This window comes from Pristiophorus japonicus, chromosome 18 (assembly GCF_044704955.1).
Source record: "Pristiophorus japonicus isolate sPriJap1 chromosome 18, sPriJap1.hap1, whole genome shotgun sequence".
NCBI lineage: Eukaryota > Metazoa > Chordata > Chondrichthyes > Pristiophoridae > Pristiophorus > Pristiophorus japonicus.
The window spans coordinates 86,418,867-86,439,464 of NC_091994.1; the positions used below are offsets into that span (position 1 = coordinate 86,418,867).

Consider the following 20,598-nt stretch of genomic DNA (forward strand, 5'->3'; position numbering starts at 1 on the left):
TCCACAAACACCGGGTCGATTTTACTGACACAACTTGTACCAGAGGCACTGCAACCTCTCAGCGTCCAACAGCAAGCGATGTGTTTCGCAGTATCGGGCCGCTAGTTAACGCTCGCTACGCTCTGACGCGATTTTCCCTGCCCCTGATACTCGTGCTGGCACTCTCACTCATTATGTTCATGGTTCTGTCTTTCTCTCACAACCGCTGTGCTCTGACTTCCCTGCTGAGCTGCCTGGAACAGAGTGTACTAAGCGACATTTTTAATGAGTGCTATGTTTTCATGTTGCTTCTCCTTAGTCCACCTCTCGGCAGCTTTCTTTGCTCTGCAGGCGGCCTGTTATGTTGTTTTCCGTGGCTCTTTAGCCTCCTTCTAATTAGCCTCCCGCCTCTGCCTAATGAGATCCTTGAAGCTGCCACTTGTGCACCCCTTTAAGCTATCAGTTAGTGATGTTAAAAATAGCCATTATACCTTGTGCTGTATAATCACATTGTTAAATAAAGCACAGCAGGAAACAGATTAGATTTTGAAACTTTACCAAATATTCAAATATTGATAACATGAGGGAATTGAATCATTTTCATTTTTGCATCAATCACAGAGACAGCATTTGGCCACGGCAAATGTACCAACAAACAATATTTGCATTGATAAAACAGCTTATCGCAGTGAAACCATTCAAAACGATTTGCATGATAAAGTGTGGTGGCTTTTATTATCACGGCAGCCATCCTGAACCAGCCATGCCCCAGAAATGGCTGTAAGGTAAATTGGTTGAGAGAGGAGTTGCCCAGGACACCACGAGAAACTTCTCCTCTTTAAATAGTGCTGGGGCCACGTTGCTGGTGCCTTGGTCTAAAGCCTCGCCCAAACCACGGTACCTTTGCAATGCAGTACTCCCTCAACACTGCACTGGAGTGTCGGGCCCCAGGCTGTGGGCCAGAAATGTTGTGTGGAACTCAAAACCCCCAAACCTGAAAACTCAGTAGCGGCAAGCCTACCAACTGAGCCAAACTGGCGCTCCGATTGGAAGACCTGCCCCAGTTGTCTCGTAACCATCGCTGAAACACGTCAGTGAGGAACGAGAGAACCTTCGTAAATCAAGCAGGGTCATTCCAGATCTTGTGGAGTGCTGACTCCCTGGCCAATATGTATCCCTCACCCATCACTACAACGGATTATGTGGTGCTTATCGCATTGCTGTTTGTGCGATCTTGATGCAAGGTGTGTGTTTCTAAAGATTGACACAGATTGCACATCACACAGTTCAAGAACTTATATTAATCTCTATTATACTGATGTTACTATTGTATACTCCTTATTGTGTTATTTACAATGTAATTTGAATTTCTTTTTTTAAAATTTTTTCGCCTGTGTCTATCTGCGTGCGCATTTTGGCTGCCGCTTCGGGCCCGAGCCTTTAATCTCATTTTACACTTCCTTCTCCTGCTTTTTCTCTCTTTCCTTCAATGGTCAATAGCTGGCGTGTTGTAAAATTGTTGTGAAGCGCCTTGGGACGTTTTACTACGTTAAAGGCGCTATATAAATAAAAGTTATTATTATTAGTAGATAAATCCCCAGGACCTGATGGACTGCATCCCAGAGTACTTAAGGAGGTGGCCTTGGAAATAGCGGATGCATTGACAGTCATTTTCCAACATTCCATTCTGGATCAGTTCCTATCGAGTGGAGGGTAGCCAATGTAACCCCACTTTTTAAAAAAGGAGGGAGAGAGAAAACAGGGAATTATAGACCGGTCAGCCTGACCTCAGTAGTGGGTAAAATGATGGAATCAATTATTAAGGATGTCATAGCAGCGCATTTGGAAAATGGTGACATGATAGGTCCAAGTCAGCATGGATTTGTGAAAGGGAAATCATGCTTGACAAATCTTCTGGAATTTTTTGAGGATGTTTCCAGTAAAGTGGACAAAGGAGAACCAGTTGATGTGGTATATTTGGACTTTCAGAAGGCTTTCGACAAGGTCCCACACAAGAGATTAATGTGCAAAGTTAAAGCACATGGGATTGGGGGTATTGTGCTGACGTGGATTGAGAACTGGTTGTCAGACAGGAAGCAAAGAGTAGGAGTAAATGGGTACTTTTCAGAATGGCAGGCAGTGACTAGTGGGGTACCGCAAGGTTCTGTGCTGGGGCCCCAGCTGTTTACATTGTACATTAATGATTTAGACGAGGGGATTAAATGTAGTATCTCCAAATTTGCGGATGACACTAAGTTGGGTGGCAGTGTGAGCTGCGAGGAGGATGCTATGAGGCTGAAGAGTGACTTGGATAGGTTAGGTGAGTGGGCAAATGCATGGCAGATGAAGTATAATGTGGATAAATGTGAGGTTATCCACTTTGGTGGTAAAAACAGAGAGACAGACTATTATCTGAATGGTGACAGATTAGGAAAAGGGAAGGTGCAATGAGACCTGGGTGTCATGGTACATCAGTCATTGAAGGTTGGCATGCAGGTACAGCAGGCGGTTAAGAAAGCAAATGGCATGTTGGCCTTCATAGCGAGGGGATTTGAGTACAGGGGCAGGGAGGTGTTGCTACAGTTGTACAGGGCCTTGGTGAGGCCACACCTGGAGTATTGTGTACAGTTTTGGTCTCCTAACTTGAGGAAGGACATTCTTGCTATTGAGGGAGTGCAGCGAAGATTCACCAGACTGATTCCCGGGATGGTGGGACTGACCTATCAAGAAAGACTGGATCAACTTGGCTTGTATTCACTGGAGTTCAGAAGAATGAGAGGGGACCTCATAGAAACATTTAAAATTCTGACGGGTTTAGACAGGTTAGATGCAGGAAGAATGTTCCCAATGTTGGGGAAGTCCAGAACCAGGGGTCACAGTCTAAGGATAAGGGGTAAGCCATTTAGGACCGAGATGAGGAGAAACTTCTTCACCCAGAGAGTGGTAAACCTGTGGAATTCTCTACCACAGAAAGTAGTTGAGGCCAATTCACTAAATATATTCAAAAGGGAGTTAGATGAAGTCATTACTACTCGGGGGATCAAGGGGTATGGCGAGAAAGCAGGAAGGGGGTACTGAAGTTTCATGTTCAGCCATGAACTCATTGAATGGCGGTGCAGGCTAGAAGGGCTGAATGGCCTGCTCCTGCACCTATTTTCTATGTTTCTATGTTTCTTTTGTTTGGCTAACTGCACACGTAACAGGTACTGGCGTACCTGCCCCCGAGCCCAGAGTCGGTTTTGGCAGGGGGAGGGTGGGGGGTGGGGAGTACTCTGATCCTAACCTAGTGATGAATCCAATTTAAAATACTATTTCAGTGCATTACCCATTATTCCTCTTTTCCCACCTCATACCTGACATTTTGGAGTCTGCTCATTTTTACTCGCCAATCTTCACACAATGAGCTGACAACAGTGGTCTAAAGGCAGTAGGGTTGCCAACTCTGGTTGGACATATCCCTGGAGGCACCATTCTTCATCTCTAGTGGCCCTGCACTGTCAAACAGCCTTTTCCCCCATTTCCAATATTTCTATAACTAATAAACAAAAATGTTCAAAGAAAATGAAAAAAAACAATTGATTTTAACAGCCCTGTGATTTATCTCCCGGGTTGCTTGCAGCCGCGGCCAGGAGATTGATCGTCAATTCCCGGAGACTCCAGGACAATCCTGGAGAGTTGGCAACCCTCATCAGCTATAGCGGCACCTGGGAGGACAGACGCACCAACATCAGTGTCCTCATTCAGGCTAACATCCCCAGTATTGAAGCACTAACCACACGCGATCAGCTTCACTGGGCAGGCCACATAGTTTGCATGCCAGACACGAGACTCCCTAAGCAAATGCTCTATGCGGAGCTCCTTCATGGCAAACAAGCGAAAGGTGGGCAGCAGAAACGTTACAAGGACATCCTTAAAGCCTCCCTGGTAAAGTGCAACATCACCACTGACACCTGGGAGACCCTGGCCGAAGACCGCCCTAGGTGGAGAAAGTGCATCTGAGAGGGCGTTGAGCTCTTCGAGTCTCAATGCCGAGAGCGTGAAGAGGTCAAGCGCAGGCAGCGGAAGGAGTGCGCGGCAAACCAGCCCCACCCACCCCTTCCCTCGACGAGTGTCTGTCCCACCTGTAACAGGGTCTGTGGCTCTCGTATCGGATTGTTCAGCTACCAAAGAACTCACTTCAGGAGTGGAAGCAAGTCTTCCTCGATTCCGAGGGACTGCCTATGATGATGACGGTGCTGATGATAGCGGCAAGGTTAGTCGTTGCTCAATTTAAGCAATGAGAGTACAGCCACGTACAGAAGACCTCCTGTTTTTTTCCCAAGGGTCACAAGTATCTGCTGCTCTTGACTCATGCCATTCTTTTCTAAAATAAATGGCCTGTCACAAGGCAGCGCCGAGCTATAATTACTGCACGAAGTGTTGGTGCCGTGTTTTTTTGGGGCGTTCTCTGTTCTGCTCTCAGAAAGCTTCAACCTTTGATTAACCTGGAGCACCGCTTTAATGTTCAGAGTCACTGGGTAGGCGGAGCATCTGCTACTGATGATGATACAGTCTTCAGCCTGGGTTACTGCTTCCCTGCCAAGTTAATCATTACCACAGAGACCAAGGCTCAGCGATAGTAAAAAAATAAATTAACAGCACCAGTTTACCAGGCCTAAGAGCCTCCTGAAAGCTTATATTTATATAAGTGTTAGAAAGTACTGCTGCAATTGTACAGGGTTTTCGCACCTGGAGTACTGTGCACAGTTTTGGTCTCCCTATCTGAGAAAGGATATGCTTGCCTTAGAGCCGGTGCAACGAAGGTTCATTAGATTGATTCCTGGGATGAGAGGGCTGTCCTATGAGGAGAGATTGAGTAGATTGGGCCGATACTCTCTGGGGTTTAGAAGAATTGAGAGGTGATCTCATTGAACCATATAGGGAGAGAAATTCGGTATCAGCTGGAAAGTTGGTGGGGAGTTAACGGCCGCTGAAAATGGCCGCAACGCTAACGGGCGGTGGAGATTGTTGGCGCAGCGCTTACCTGCCGTGCAATGCCATCCTGGTGGCATTACTGGGGGCATCCGCGGCGGAGTTTGCGTGCAGGAGCGGCTTTGCAGCTTCGCGCAGCCTCTGAAATCAAGGCTTGCAAGGAATTGTGGGCAATGAAGAGGTCTGAGAATTAAAGGGGCCATGAACAGTGAAGCAATACAAATTGAAATGAATTGAAACAATGCCGTTTTCAGCCCTTTTTGCCTTGAACAAATTAGCATTAAAAAGAAGTCCCAAATGTGAATATTCGGCTGCTAGAGCTGAATTCCTTTCCTAACCTCAAAACAAGGGAAAAATGCCTCAGCACTAACACAAGTCGCTCAGCAAGCCAGGGCAGGAGCACACAGGGCTCGCACGCAGCACTCCATCTTTGTGCAGGGGTCAACACTGCAAGACAGATCTGGTATGTCCTTACTATACAGTACAAATGCACACGAGGCCCATACTTGAGAGAAGGTCACTCTGTGACCAGTAACCTTTATTCCAGCACTGAAGTGATGAAGGTGGGTGGAGCTTCCCCTTTTATTTCTGAAAGTCCAGGTTAGGAGTGTCTCCCACAAGTTCACCACCTAATGGTCAATGTACTCACGGTGTACAACTTAGGTCAGTTTATATATGGGTTACAATGACAGTGAATACATGACATCACCTCCCCCCAAAGTCTAATTGGGATCACAGGTTAAGTCTCTCTGGTGGTTTACGCTCCCTTGTAGAGCGCCTGAGTTGGGGCTCCGGTTGTTGGACGCTAGCCTGAGTGTCTGCTCTTTGCGGTGCCTCAGGCCTGTCCGGACTGCCCATAGTGACTGGGCTCTCCTCCACTTGGTTCCGGTGTTCGGTCACCTGTGGTGGAGTGAACTCTACATCTTGTTCTTCCTCTGCTTCTTCTATGGGGTTGCTGAACCTCCTTTTTGTTTGATCCATGTGTTTGCGGCAGATTTGTCCATTGGTAAGTTTAACTACCAGAATCCTATTCCCCTCTTTGGCAATCACAGTGCCTGTGAGCCATTTGGGCCCTGCAGCATAGTTGAGGACAAAGACAGGGTCATTGACATCAATACATCGCGCCCTTGCATTCCTGTCATGGTAGTCACATTGTGACTGGTGCCTGCTCTCAACAATTTCTTTCATGGTGGGGTGTATAAGGGATAACCTGGTTTTGAGCGTCCTTTTCTAGCAGCTCTGCGGGTGGAACCTCTGTGAGTGACTGTGGTTGGGATCCCCTTGGATTCTGAGCATCCCCTGTTTGATTATCTGCACTGCTTGTTCCACCTGGCCGTTTGAGGCCGGCTTGAACGGTGCCGTTCTGACATGGTTGATTCCATTTCCTGCCATGAAGTCCTGGAATTCAATGCTTGTAAAGCACGGGCCATTATCACTGACCAAGACGTCCGGTAGACCATGGGCAGCGAACATTGCCCATAGACTTTCTACCGTGGCAGTGGATGTGCTTGAATTGAGAATGTCACACTCGATCCATTTGGAGTAGGCGTCTACTACAACCAAAAACATTTTTCCCATGAAAGGACCTGCGGAGTCCACATGGATGCGTGACCATGGCTTGGCGGGCCAGGACCAGGGGCTAAGGGGGGGGTTTCCCTGGGCGCATTGCCCAGCTGGGCACAGGTGTTGCACTTGCGAACACAAAGTTCCAGGTCTGCATCTATCCCTGGCCACCAAACTTGTGACCTGGCAATTGCCTTCATCATGAAAATGCCCGGGTGCTCATTGTGGAGTTCTCTGATGAACACCTCTCTGCCCATCTGGGGCATGACTACTCGGTTTCCCCATAGGAGACAATCGGCCTGAATCGAGAGTTTATCCTTACACCTGTGAAATGGTTTAAATTCCTCAGGGCATGCGCCGTACGTGGCTGCCCAGTCCCCATTCAGGACACATTTCTTGACTATAGACAGTAGCGGGTCTCTTTTTGTCCAGACTTTGATCTGATGGGCTGTCACGGGTGAACCTTTGATTTCGGAAGCTTCAACAGTCATGACCATCTCAGCAGCATGCTCGGTTGCCCCCTCGGTGGTGACTAGTGGGAGCCTGCTGAGTGCATCGGCGCAGTTTTCAGTGCCCGGTCTGTGCCGAATTGTATTGTCATAGGCGGCTAACGTGAGTGCCCACCTCTGTATGCGGGCCGCGCATTTGCATTTATGGCCTTGTTGTCAGCCAAAAGGGACGTTAGAGGTTTGTGATCTGTCTCCAGCTCAAATTTCCTGCCAGACAGGTACTGGTGCATTTTTTTACAGCATATACACATGCAAACGCTTCCTTTTCTACCATCCCGTAGCCCCTTTCTGCCTGGGACAGACTTCTGGAGGCATAAGCTACTGGCTGTAACTGACCCTTGGCATTAACATGCTGCAACACACACCCGATCCCATAGGACGACGCATCGCACGTTAAAACAAGTTTCTTACATGGGTCAGAGAGCGTTAACAGATTGTTGGAGCATAACAAATTGCGTGCTATATCAAAAGCCCTTTCCTGGCTGTCCCCCCAGACCCAATCATGACCTTTGCGTAGGAGCACGTGTAGCGGCTCTAACAGCATGCTCAATTTGGGAAGAAAGTTACCAAAGTAGTTCAGGAGCCCCAGGAACGAACGCAGCTCTGTCGTGTTACAGGGTCTGGGTGCTCTCTGGATTGCTTCCGTTTTGGACGCAGTAGGTCTGATCTCGTCTGCTGCTACCCTCATCCCCAGGAATTCTATCTCTGGAGCTAGGAAGACGCACTTTGCCTTTTTCAGTCGCAGCCCTACCCGGTCCAGTCGGCGTAGCACCTCCTCCAGGTTGTGGAGGTGTTCTTCAGTATCGCAACCCGTGATGAGGATGTCGTCTTGAAAAACCACCGTCCTTGGAATCGACTTGAGGAGGCTTTCCATATTTCGTTGAAAGATTGTGGCGGCTGAGCAAATCCCGAACGGACATCTATTGTACTCAAACAACCTCTTGTGTGTCGTGATAGTGGTCAGCTTCTTCGACTCACTCGCCAGCTCCTGGGTCATGTCAGCTGAGGTCAGGTCCAATTTTGAAAAAAGTTTGCCACCGGATAGTGTCGCAAAGGGGTCCTCCGCTCTCGGTAGCGAGTACTGGTCTTGGCGAGACACCCGATTGATGGTGGCCTTGTAATCACCACATATCCTGACCGACCCATCCGCCTTGAGCACCGGCACAATCGGGCTCGCCCAGTCACTGAATTCGACTGGCGAGATGATGCCTTCCCTCAGCAGGCAATCCAATTCGCCTTCTATCTTTTCCCGCATCACGTATGGCACCGCTCTGGCCTTGTGGTGTACTGGCCTGGCGTCCGGGTTTATGTGAATCACGACCTTGGTCCCCATGAAAGTGCCAATGCCGGGTTGAAATAATGAGTCAAGTTTGTCCAGGACCTGTGAGCATGATACTCGCTCCACAGAGGAAATTGCATTGATATCGCCCCATTTCCAGTTCATGACAGCAAGCCAACTCCTCCCCAGTAGTGCGGGACCGTCCCCCGGGGCAATCCAGAGTGGCAACCTGTTCTCTGAATCTTTGTGGGTCACGACTATTGTATTTGTCAATAGCTGTGCGTCAATCGGCAATAATTTTGGCCTCCTGGCCTTGGACGCCCACAATTTGTCGAACTGTTTGATGCTCATCAGGGACTGGCTGGCCCCGGTGTCTAATTCCATTGATACTGGGATGCCATCGAGGAGCACTTTCATCATTATCGGTGGTGTCCTGGTGTATGAACTGTATATGTGTTCCACATGAACTCGCTGAACTTCAGCTTCCAGTGATTTCCCCCAGTGTCCATTTGGCCTCGTAGGGCTTACATCGGGCCCGTCCTCCTTGTACATCAACCTGGCTGCAGGCTTCCTGCACATACGCCCCAAGTGACCGCTGACATTGCAGTTTCTGCAGGTATATTGCTGATACCTGCAAGCTCTGGCTGGGTGTTTACCTCCACAACTCCAACATGAGCCGTTGTTGGAAACAAAAGGTCTATTACTAGTCGATCGTCTCTGACTGCCTCTGTAGCTGTCCTTAAGCGCACCATTGACAGGTATTGGTGGCCCCATTACTGACCGCATTGTCCTTTGCAATGGCATGAATCGCCGTTCAGCTAGCCATTGTCTCTGTTGAATTCTCCCTTTGGGTTCGACTACATGCTCGAGCATGTCCGATTGCCCCTGTCTGCCTGGAGAACTGTGTCCCACGTTAACAATGTTGACTCCCTGTCCATTTGCTGCATTTAAACCAAGATTTTTGTCAAACATCATTCTGGTCTCTTCCTCCCCTGAGATAAATGTCTGGGCCATCAAAGCCGCCGTTTCCAGGGTGAAGTCTTTGGTCTCAATCAGTTTTCTGAAAACCCCAGCGTGCCCGATGCCCTCAATAAAAAAGTCTCGCAGCATCTCCGCTCTGCATGCATCTGGGAACTTACATAGACTCGCCAGTCGCCGGAGATCTGCTACGAAGTCTGGAACGCTTTGCCCTTCTCGCCGCCGGTGCGTGTAAAACCGGTATCTCGCCATGTGCATGCTGCTCGCCGGTTTAAAGTGTTCCCTGATCAACTTACTGAGCTCTTCAAAAGTCTTGTCCGCCGGCTTCTCTGGCACTAGAAGGTCCTTCATCAGGGAGTACGTCCTGGATCCACAAACCGTCAGGAGATGAGCCCTGCCTTTGTCGGCCGAATCCTGTCCCAACCATTCCTTAGTAGTGAAGCTTTGCTGCAGTCTCTCAATAAAATCGTCCCAATCATCACCAACACAGTACCTCTCATCTGTGCTGCTAGTGGCCATGCTCGCGTGGTTTAAATCCCAGTTTCTCGTCGCCAATGATATGTCCTTACTATACAGTACAAATGCACACGAGGCCCATACTTGAGAGAAGGACACTCTGTGCCAATAATCTGTATTCCAGCACTGAAGTGATGAAGGTGGGTGAAGCTTCCCCTTTTATACCTGAAAGTCCAGGTTAGGAGTGTCTCCCACAAGTTCACCACCTAGTGGTCAATGTACTCACGGTGTATAACTTAGGTCAGTTTATACATGGGTTACAATGACAGTTGAATACATGACAAGGTCCTCTACCCACAGGGGCCAGTAGGACCTCCAGAAAGAACGATGTGGGACCACATCACCAAGCAGTGTCACCCCCCCCCACCACCTGGCCCCAGTGCCCAAAGAAGCCTCAGGGCCTTCGACCACTGGTGAATGTCAGTGAATGCATATTCAAATGCCATCTCCTACAAACTGCATCACTTGCCTCACACATTGCTCAATGCATGACCCCCACCCCAATCTCTCACGTACCAACAACCAAGAGGGAGAGGAGAGATAAGAAGAACAAGAAGAAGATTAATTTGACACTCCCAGCCACCAGCTCCTCAAGGTCAACCAGCAAGGCCATTTGCAGTGTCCCCCACTGAAAGTCAGCAGCCTTCCACCAGCCATGCTGCAGCTACTGGGGTAGCACTGTGTGACATCAGTAGGATAGGCAAGGGCACATACAAGACAGTCACTAAGAGAATGCATACAGGTGATACGTTGATTTCTTGCAGTCACATTGGATGGATAGATGTGTATAGGTGGATTGGATTGTTTGCTTTTATTTCAGCATCGTGGCCAAGAGGATGTTGTGATTGTCAATAACACATGGAAGTTAAGGTGTGTGACTAATGCTGAAATGTGAATTGGGGTTGTGGTCATTGGGACTGCATGCGGATGATTCTATCCCGGATATCCCGGCCATAAAGGGGATGTCTGGGATGCACCCTTCCGTCTCCTTCCTCTTCTTCTGCTTCCTCCACTTCAGCTTTCTCCTCTTCTGTTTTTCCCCTTCCCTCTGCGATGACAGCATAAAATGCTGGAAATACTCAGCTGGTGAGGCAGCATCTCGACCTGAGACGTAAACTCAGTTTTTCTCTCCACAGATGTTGGCTCCCCTGCTGAGTATTTGCAGCATTTTCTGTCTTCTCAAAGGCCTTCATTTACCATCCGAGCCCTTGCAAGCATCGAGCAGCTCTCCCAATGCACTTAAAAAACTTTTAACATCTATTTCGGAAAGCCACTAATTCAATAAAATCAAAAAAAACCCTCCAAAAGCTTAAACACAAACTTATCTGAAAGCTGTGTGTGTCCCTTTAAGTGGTGCTGACATTGTCATTGTCGGCCATACCCTAGGACCCAGCGCTAAATTCAGTGCTAGGGTCGAAGTTCACGTTGGTGATGTTAAGTTGGCGTTGCATGCCGATTCACTTCACCACACTGCCATTTTTTCCAGCCTGGCGCTGCCAGTTATCAGCAGCGTAAAGGTAAGCACCGAAACGGTGGCCGCCACCGGAGAAAGAGCAAGGGCCAATGTTTAGCGGCATTTAATGGTGCTAAGGAGTGGTGCTGAGGTGAAAATTTCTCGCCCATAAGATTCTGAGGGGGATTGACAGGGTAGAAGCTGAGAGGCTGTTTCCCTTGGCTGGAGAGTCTAGAACCAGGGGTCACAGTCTCAGGATAAGGGATCAGCCGTTTAGGACTGAGACGAGGAGAAATTTCTTCACTCAGAGAGTTGTGAATCTTTGGAATTCTCTGCCCCAAAGGGCTGTGGATGCTCAGTCGTTGAGTATATTCAAGGTTGAGATCAGTAGATGTTTGGACTCTAAGGGAATCATGGGATATGGGGATCGGGTAGGGGGGGAAAGTGGAGTTGAGGTCAAAGATCAGTCATGATCTTATTGAATGGCAGAACAGGCTCGAGGGGCCTTATGGCCTACTCCTGCTTCTATTTTTTATGTTCTATGTTCTTATGAAAGTTTTGAGACATGTCCTTCTAACTCAGATGTCACATTTTGTCACTCTGTTCCAAAGCCAATGACTCCATCCCTCTCCCTGGCCACTATCTGAGGCTGAACCAGAACATTTGCAACCTCAGTGTCCTTTTTGACCCTGAGCTAAGCTTTCCATTCCTATATCCTGTCCATCACCAAGACTGCCCACCTCCACCTCCGTAGTATCACCCGTCTCCACCCTTGCCTCAGTTCATCTGCTGCTGGAATCCTCATCCATGCCTTTGTTACCTCTAACTCAGCTATTCCAATGCTCTCTCGGCCGGCCTCCCACCTACCACCCTCCGTAAACTTGAGCTCATCCAAAACTCTGCTGCTTGTATCCTAACTCTCACCAAGTCCCATAAACTCATCACCCCTGTGCTCGCTGACCCATCACCCCTGTGCTCGCTGACCCATCACCCCTGTGTTCGCTGACCCATCGCCCCTGTGCTCGCAGACCTACATTGGCTTCCAAACTGCCAAAGCCTCGATTTTTACATTTTCATCCTTGTTTTCAAATCCCTCCATGGCCTCGTGCCCCCCATCTCTGTAACCTTTTCCAAAACTACAGCCCTCCGAGATCTCCGCACTCCTTCAATTCTGGCCTCTTGCACAGCCCCAAATTCCTTTGCTCCACCATTAGCGGCCGTGTCTTCAGCCGCCTAGACCCTAAGCTCTGCAATTTCCTCCCTAAACCTCTCTGCCTCTCTACCTCCCTCTCCTCCTTTAAGTTGCTTCTTAAAACCTACTTCTTTGACCAAATTTTTGGTCACCTGTCCTAATATCTCTTTCTTCAGCTGGGTGTCAAATATTGTCTGATTATGCTCCTGTGAAGCGCCTTGGGACACTACGTTAAAGGTGCTATATAAATGCAAGTTGTTGTTAGGATCCTATATGAAATGAATCGGGCAGTCTCAATCCAGTATCTATTGGACATGGGGCCACCGTACAAAACTGTTCTAATTTGGCACGAATTGGCAATAGCATTCAGACTGGCGTAAGGATGATGATGAGAGGAGTGGGAAAGATGATACACTGATGCAGTAGAGGGATGCTCTTCTGAGCTTGGGGCTGAGGCATGGTGTTGGGTAGGAGAAAGGGAAGCCTTAAAGGGAGCATCTAGCTGTACTGTATCTGACTTTGGAGTGCACGGGGATGGTGCTGGGTGCCTGGAGTGGGAAGTGTCTCAATCCTCAGCACCTTGGTGAACACAAACAAAACGAGAAAGATAACAAGTCATTTCCTGCTGGTTTTGGAGTAACTTCCCAATAACATAAAATATGCTATAATTGACCTCAGGAAGTCCCGAATAGCAATCCACCTCCAGTTCACTGCAGGATGTGCTTATTTATAGCACACAGTTCCCCCTTAGCATGAGAATAATACATTGTGCATAACATGATGTAATGCTCCTGTGTCCCGTCCTTATACAATACCACGAGCAATGCCACAGGAGATCTGTTTGCATACCGGGAAGATGTTAATCAGATTTTAAAACTTTTATTTCACCCTTTTAATACCACCAAAAACAGATTCACTGGTCATTCATCTCATTTACTGTTTGTGTGAGTGCAAAATGGCTGCCAAGTTAGTCTATGTAACAACAATCATTGCAAATTACTTCGTTGTATGTGGAGCACTTTGAGAATTTGTTTTAATTCATAGGATATAACCATTGCTGGCAAGGTCAGCATTTATTGTCCATCCCTAGTTGCCCTTGACAAGGTGGACATGGGCCTTCTTCTTGAACCGCTGCAGTCCTTGTGGTGAGGGTGCTCCCACAGTGCTATTAGGTAGGGAGTTGCAGGATTTTGACCCAGCGACGATGTAGAAACGGCGGTAGATGTCCAAGACAGGATGGTGTGTGACTCAGAGTGGAACTTTGAGGTGATGGTGTTCCCATGCGCCTGCTGCCCTTGTCTTTCTAAGTAGTGGAGGTCGCGGGTGTGGGAGATGTTTCTGAGGGATGTTCTGGCGTGAGGCCTGTGTTGCTGATGGGCCTGTGCTCTGGTTTCAGGCCTATGATGCTGATGGGCCTGCTCCGTGGTGTGAGGCCTCCACTGGTGATTGGGCCTGTGCTGTGTTATGAGGCCTGTGCTTTGGCGTGAGGCCTGTGTGTTCATGAAATAACTCAGTTATGGTGTGAGCTCCATTAAAATGACCTGTTTCTCATTTGCAGGCATGGATTGATACAGGAAAGTGAGAGATTGGGGCAGCTATATTATGTACAGCAGGGCTCACTGGGACATAATCACACTGGTGAGAATGTTCTAGGATACGCAGAAGATGAAACCAGCAGAAAATACAAAACAGGAAGGGTGAGTACAGTGAGGCTAGAGTTGGACCAGCAGCCTTATTCAACCTGAGGTTGAAAATCACCAAATATACCTCAGAATTTCACAATAGATTACATTGCAATTTATTTTTCACTCATAGAGGACATTAGATGTAAACAAATAAAGTTTAGATGAAGTGGCAGAATGTTGTCACTTAATTTCTCATGCACTAACTTTTTACCACCAATTTTCCCCCTTCTCCTGAAGGCACTGATTCAGACTGGGGTAGAGTTCCACTGGTGTCGGGCACCCACTGGTACCTCACCGAAGAGGCCATTCTTCATTTGTGAGCCTAAACAGTGAGTAGTGCCAGGGTATTTGATTATTGGGGTCATCAGAGCCTGATCCTGTCCTGAAAATCCGTGGAGGGGTGCGATCCTGGCAGTTATGTTGGGATCATGCCTGCTGCAGAACTCCAGCTCTCACCCCACTGAAGTTACAATCTCTGCGCTGCTCCAATTCTGGCCTCTTGCGAATCCCCGATTTCCATTGCCCCACCATTGGCGGCCGTGCCTTCAGCTGCCTCGGCCCTAAACTATCGAATTCCCTCCCTAAACCTCTCCGCCCCTGTACCTCTCTGTCCTCCTTTAAGACATTCCTTACAACCTACCTCTTTGACCAAACTTTTGGGCACCTGTCCTAATATGTGGCTCAGTGTCAAATTTTGTCTTGATAACGCTGCTTTTGGAACATTTTAATACGTTAAAGGCGCTATATAAATGCAGGTTGTTGTTGTTGTTCATGAGGTCATGGGGAGGAGCCTGTAGAAACGGGCACTTGGCTTTAGTAAGGGGAGGGTGCATCTGTGGCGCCCCCTTGCCAGGGAACCCAATAACGTTGGAAATGTTACCGGATACCCCCACCCTCGCAGGAAAGTATTGGTTGTTGCCCTGTGTGTCACAGAACATGCTTACATTTATTTTTCCATTCCACCTCGAACTCTGGGTGGCCCAAGCACCTCCCTCCAGGCGGGCGTTCTGGAGGCCTGTGTGCCTCACCTTATCTGGCAAACCAGCCACTAAACAGACGCCGTTCCCAATAAGGCCAAGGGATTGGGAACTTGCAGAGCGGAGAATCCCAAAGCTCGGCCCTGCACCCTCCGCATCAGTGGCCTTGTGTTGGGTGGGTGGAGGCTTTGCTTCAAACCAAGGGCCATGGGAAACCCCAGTGCAAAGTCGAGACCAGGTTGCAGCAGAATTTCTAGCCTTTCTGCTGGACTTACGGTAGGTGTCCGCTGAGCAGATTTGGGGCTTCTGTCCTTATCTGACATCTGACGTTCAGGCAGAGATCACTGTTTAGTAGCCAGCAGCAGGGAATCCTGATATTTTCCTCTTCCGATCTCAACTAAGGCTACCTGTAGCACCCCATCACTACCCAGGCTGAGATTGACTAACTCGGCACAGATCAGTCAATGAACCACAGACCACTCACACCAGACCACTCGTTATATTTACCACTGGGCGGCCACCTTTAAAATTCATTTCCATTCCATTAACATTTGGGATTTATCACCCACAGGATTTCTCAACCTTCATACCTTGAAGATGCTGAGGGAAATCTAGAAGTCCGAGGGGTCGATGGCTGGAATGGAGGGAGGGGTGGAGGATGTAATTGGTTGTGGTCTATTTTAACAGCGAAGCTCAGAAGGCTGTCTGTACCATATCTCAAGCATTTATTCCAAAATACCAGCTCCTTTCTCTGAGTGCCTGCTGTTTCTGTATCTATCTCATCTCTGGCCGCTGGAGACTGATGGGAAGCTGTACTGGACTCAAGGGGGGTTCCCAGCTGCCCAGGAGAGATGTATAACTGGGCGAGTGATCCGAACTTGCCCATTTAACACTATCGGCCACAGTCAGCATGACCCCAGCATGTGATCATTGCGCTGATGATTTCGTCAACGCAATGCAGAGTTTTTGAGTTCCATTCTGAAAACGGCAACTGTTGGAAATCGCGTGCGGACAATGGGTGGGAACATAACTGGGCTTCATTGTGACATCCCCCACCCACATGAAGAATGGGACCCCTCGGTGTGGGTGCCCAGTGCCCGTAAAAAGTTGTCACAACGCGAGTCAGCACCTCCGGCAGAGGAACAATGGGGAAATGCGAGTGGGAAACATTGACCTGTTTTCTCTTCTCTGTTATGCCTGAATATTTCTGTTTCAGCAGCGAGGAACCAACACTTGCTTGGTTGGCCAAAGAAATATGAGCTGGATTATTTTCAACAGCAGAGCAAATATCATTCAGTCATCCTCGCGTTTGTCAAATTCTCGAAGAAACATGTTGAACTATTAATTATAGTGACACATTTTTATTTAAGGGCAAATTCAATCGTCTCACATTTTCTTTCTAGTTTTATTCCCTCCCTCTTCTCCTGAAAGAATGAGCTCCTCCCCACTGTGCCCCCGCCCCCGAGCTTCACAGTCACTGTCCAGCTGCAGTACCTCGGCTTCGAATTCAGCTCCGTCCACCTGTTAGGCTGCAACCCCCTCCCACCCCCTTCCTCCCCCATCCCATCCCTCCGAGGTAGGCTGAGGAGCCGAGGTCCAGGAGTGAGCGGGACAGTCAGACAAGAGCTCAACCAGGCTGGGGGAGGGGGGGGAGGGTGCGGTAGAGTCGGGGGGAGGGGGGGCACAGTCGTGGGGGGCACAGTTGAGGAGAAAGTGGGGCACAGTCGGGGGGGAGTGGGGCACAGTCGGGGGGGGAGTGGGGCACAGTTGGGGGGGCACAGTCGAGTGGGGCACAGTCGGGGAGGGGAAGGGAGCACAGTCGGGGGGGAAGTGGGGCACAGTAGGGGAGGTGGGTACAGTCAGGGGAGGGGAGTGGGGCACAGTTGGGGGGGCACAGTCGAGTGGGGCACAGTCGGGGAGGGGAGTGGGGCACAGTTGGGGGGGAAGTGGGGCACAGTCATGGGGGACATAGTCGGGTGAGGGGCACAGTTGGGGGGAGTGGAGAATGATGTGCATTGTGGTTTTTTTCTAGAACTAATTCTCCTGATGTGATTCGGGGGTCCATGCTAACCGAGTCACCAATAATACCACATGGTCAGCAGGGCCTGATCACCACCACTGGACGCTCTTTAACAATCATACATTCTCACAGACCCAGAACTGTGAGATATATGGCTGGAGTGATAGACAGACAGGCAGCGTGATAGATAAGCAACAGACTGATAGATGCAAGGCAAACTGGGTAAATAGAGACAGGTAGGCAGATAGAGTTAGAGATACAGAGATAGAACAGACGTCAGCGGTGATTCAGCATTTCCACCAATGCCCTGCAAAATAACAATAGTTACTATATTTCGTTGATAAGTGGAAGAAATAAATGTGAGGCTTCTCCGGCAATCTCTGAGGGTTATTTTCACTTTTGGCGCGAGCAGTTTACTAACAGTTGTGGATCGGCAGGCTGGTGTACACCCTGCCCAATTCCCCTTTCCATAAGCTTTAGTCGGGATTTCTCCTGGTCTTCATATTCCTCCCTCAACCACCACTGAAAGGTGTTGTCTAATGGTGATCTCAGTGCTGTTTGTGGGGCTTTGCTATATACAAGATGGTGCCGTGTTTGGCGCCATGGCAACCGTTTCTGCGCATCAAACTCACGGTGCCCCAGGAGCTGACGGGCATTTCTGAGCGACGTGCTGAGGGGCTACATAAAATACAAATCCTGTTTTTTCTTTTCATGTACCCAGGGACCAATGGAATCAATGAAGGCATTTGGTGGAAACGATCTCGGCTTCCATGAGGGGTACTCCTCCCGTCCGCGGGAAGGCTCCGCGGATGACGTGTCCAGACCAGCACACAGCTCTCTCCAGACCTTCCCTGGGATAGAGGTTACCAATGTGTAAGGCAGAGCTGGGCACTGGGGACTGCTGGAGGGAGTTAACGATCAAAAAAACTAAAAACCTTTCAAAAACAAACTGGCCATTCAGAACGGAAGGAAAATTGAGGACTTTCCGGCCAAGTGGATGGAGATTATTTTTTTATGTGGCGGGCTGGGTGGCTATTGTCTCCAGTTGGCTGTGCATGGCCTTGTTGCCAGGGGAAAGCTGGTGAGCTGCTGACTCCCTGGTGGAAAGCTGCCTCTTACTAAGCCGGTCGAGCCCGTGTTACCGTTGGGTTGCTGCCCCTCAGGACGAGGAGTTTTGCTTCCATTCTGAAACCAGCTTTCCACCGTTGAAGGTCTTCATCGCGAATGGATTTTGATGTAGCTGAACCTGGAGGGAACCGGAAGTGCAATATCGCGCTTACTCTAATGTGACGTTTCTGTCCCACAAATGTATCTTCTTGTTTAAATGGAGGCGAGCTAACCGTGCTCCTAATTGTGTTCGATAAAAGATAGGGTTATATATCGGGGTTAAACCTGCCATTCACCCATTAATAGGGGGCTGCTGGATCCAGGGGGCAGGCATGATACTCCACAAATGCTGGGGTACTGTACCACCAGCAGCAGCTCCGAGCTCGCCGTTACACCAATCACCACCTGCAAAAAAAACAATCAGACTGTTTAAAGGGGAAGGAAAGTCTGGGGGACTTTTACTTCAATGCATTTCCTCTTTTATATAAAAGAATTTTACTCCTGCCAGATATTTCTCCCATTTTGTTTTTTAAATGTCAAATGTTATGGAAACCCTCAAGTGGGGTCCTTCTCCTTGCTGGGCCTCTGCAATGATGTCGGTTACAGGAAGTGTCCCACTCCATTGGCAAACAGAGGGTGCGACTGCAAACCAGCCTGGGGCTCGCTCCAGAACTGACTGGCCTGGGAGGCCACGCTACAGGTTAAGGAGGTGGCTGTCATTGCCTGCAGTGCGGTGGCTCACAGTTGGGCTGGGAAAGGCCAGTTTCAAGTTGCTCCTCCTGCTATTTGCAAGGAGCCAACCAAAACCTTAGTTGAGAATGACTGTCACTAGAGAACCTTGCACATCCAGGGTGGGAGGGGGGAGGGTAGGGTGCAGGGAGATACAGAGGAAATAGTGGACATGGCACTGACTGGCAAAACTCACCCACGTTCAGCAAGTTGAACCTAGCCAGGATACTGCCAACCTGTAATGGGAATGGTCATCGTTTGTCAAATATTGAGACACAAACATTATTGGGACCCAGTCTGCTGAAAAGTGGGACATGTTGGGCTATTGCCTTGGACAGTTCAAATTTGAGGCCTTGAGCTGAATTTGACAAGCCGAGGCTCCTCCAGTGTCCTAAAGGGTGAAGAAACCAGTGTCACGTTGAGCCATACAGAGGAGGAAGATCCCAGGTTCAATCTCTGGTGTGTGCTGAGTTGGCTCGGCTCAGCTCGCCCAGCAGCCTTTGGGGTTCTGCTATTGCCCTCGGTACCCATGGCAACTCAATTATCACCCCTTTTACACCATCGCACAAAATCAAAATGACCCCCAGTCAGTGCTCAGAGGTGTGACCTCGGAGAATATGGCTGAAGAGATCATAATGATAAACAGCCACAATATATTCGTGTTGTTTCAGTGTGTTCTGGATGCTTTATTCCCTACACGCCTGCTGCATTTTCCTGGTTGAAGGAAGCAGTAGGTTCTTAAAAAGATTAAGGCTGTTAAACATCAAAGTAAGTTGCATCCGATAGAACAGTGGTGTAGGTTGTATTTTTGAACAATCTTATACAGCTGTACACACTAACCAGGGAAAGATCAAAGTACCATTTGTGTACTGATGGTAGCTGACATTTTATAGAATCGTAAAACACAGGAGGCCATTCGGCCATTGTGCCCGTGGCGACTCTTTGAAAAAACTATCTAATTAATCCCACTACCCTGTTCTTTCCCCATAGCCCTGCAATTTGTTTCCTTTTCAAGTATATATCCAATTCCCTTTTGAACATTACTATTGAATCCCTCCTTTCAGGCAGTGCATTCCAGATCAGAACAACTTGCTGTGTTGAAAAAAAAATTCTCTTCATCTCCCTTCTGGTTCTTTTGTCAAATCTCTTAAATCTGTGCCCTCTGGTTACCTGCTCTCCTTCATAATTTTGAACCTCTCTATTAAATCTTAACCTTCTCTGCTCCGAGGAATAACAATCCCAGCTTCTCTGATCTCGCCACGTAACCGAAGTCCCTCGTCCCTGGTTTAGCTAGAGAATCGTAGCTATTTGGTTTGAGGGTCGCTGGACTCTCCTGCAGCTCAGAACACAAATCAACTTCACAGCATAAGTTTGCATCACAAGACTGACTGACACATTGACCTCGCTTTCTCTGGTTCTTGGTGAGCGCCGTTGGTTTTCAGTTGAGACGGAGGGCCAAGCTGAAGTGAGTCATCCCAATTAGGAGTGCAACTGTTGCCCGACACGGCTGGTTGGATTTGAAGTAGCTGCCAGGCAGTTGTAGAGCAGCATTGATAACCAGTTGCAGAGAGGCTCCTGGCTGATCAGGAGACACAGAGACCAGCAGGCTGCAAAAGTAGGGCGAGACCCGGCAAAAAGAG

The 20,598-nt window shown here is 48.8% G+C and overlaps 1 protein-coding gene across 4 annotated transcripts in view; it reads left to right on the forward strand.

Moving 5' to 3' along the window:
- Positions 1 to 17,945, forward strand: part of LOC139228817 (kazrin-like) — a 387,245-nt gene extending 369,300 nt beyond the window's left edge. For 3 of the 4 annotated variants that reach the window (XM_070860217.1, XM_070860218.1, XM_070860219.1), the window contains 3 exons: positions 13,999 to 14,137; positions 14,363 to 14,454; positions 17,844 to 17,945. In XM_070860217.1, coding sequence (XP_070716318.1) covers positions 13,999 to 14,137; positions 14,363 to 14,454; positions 17,844 to 17,862 — 250 coding nt within the window. In that variant the 3' untranslated portion in view covers positions 17,863 to 17,945. The remainder of the gene's footprint in view (positions 1 to 13,998; positions 14,138 to 14,362; positions 14,455 to 17,843) is intronic. The other variant, XM_070860221.1, reaches the window with a different exon arrangement.
- The last annotated feature ends 2,653 nt before the right edge of the window (positions 17,946 to 20,598 follow it).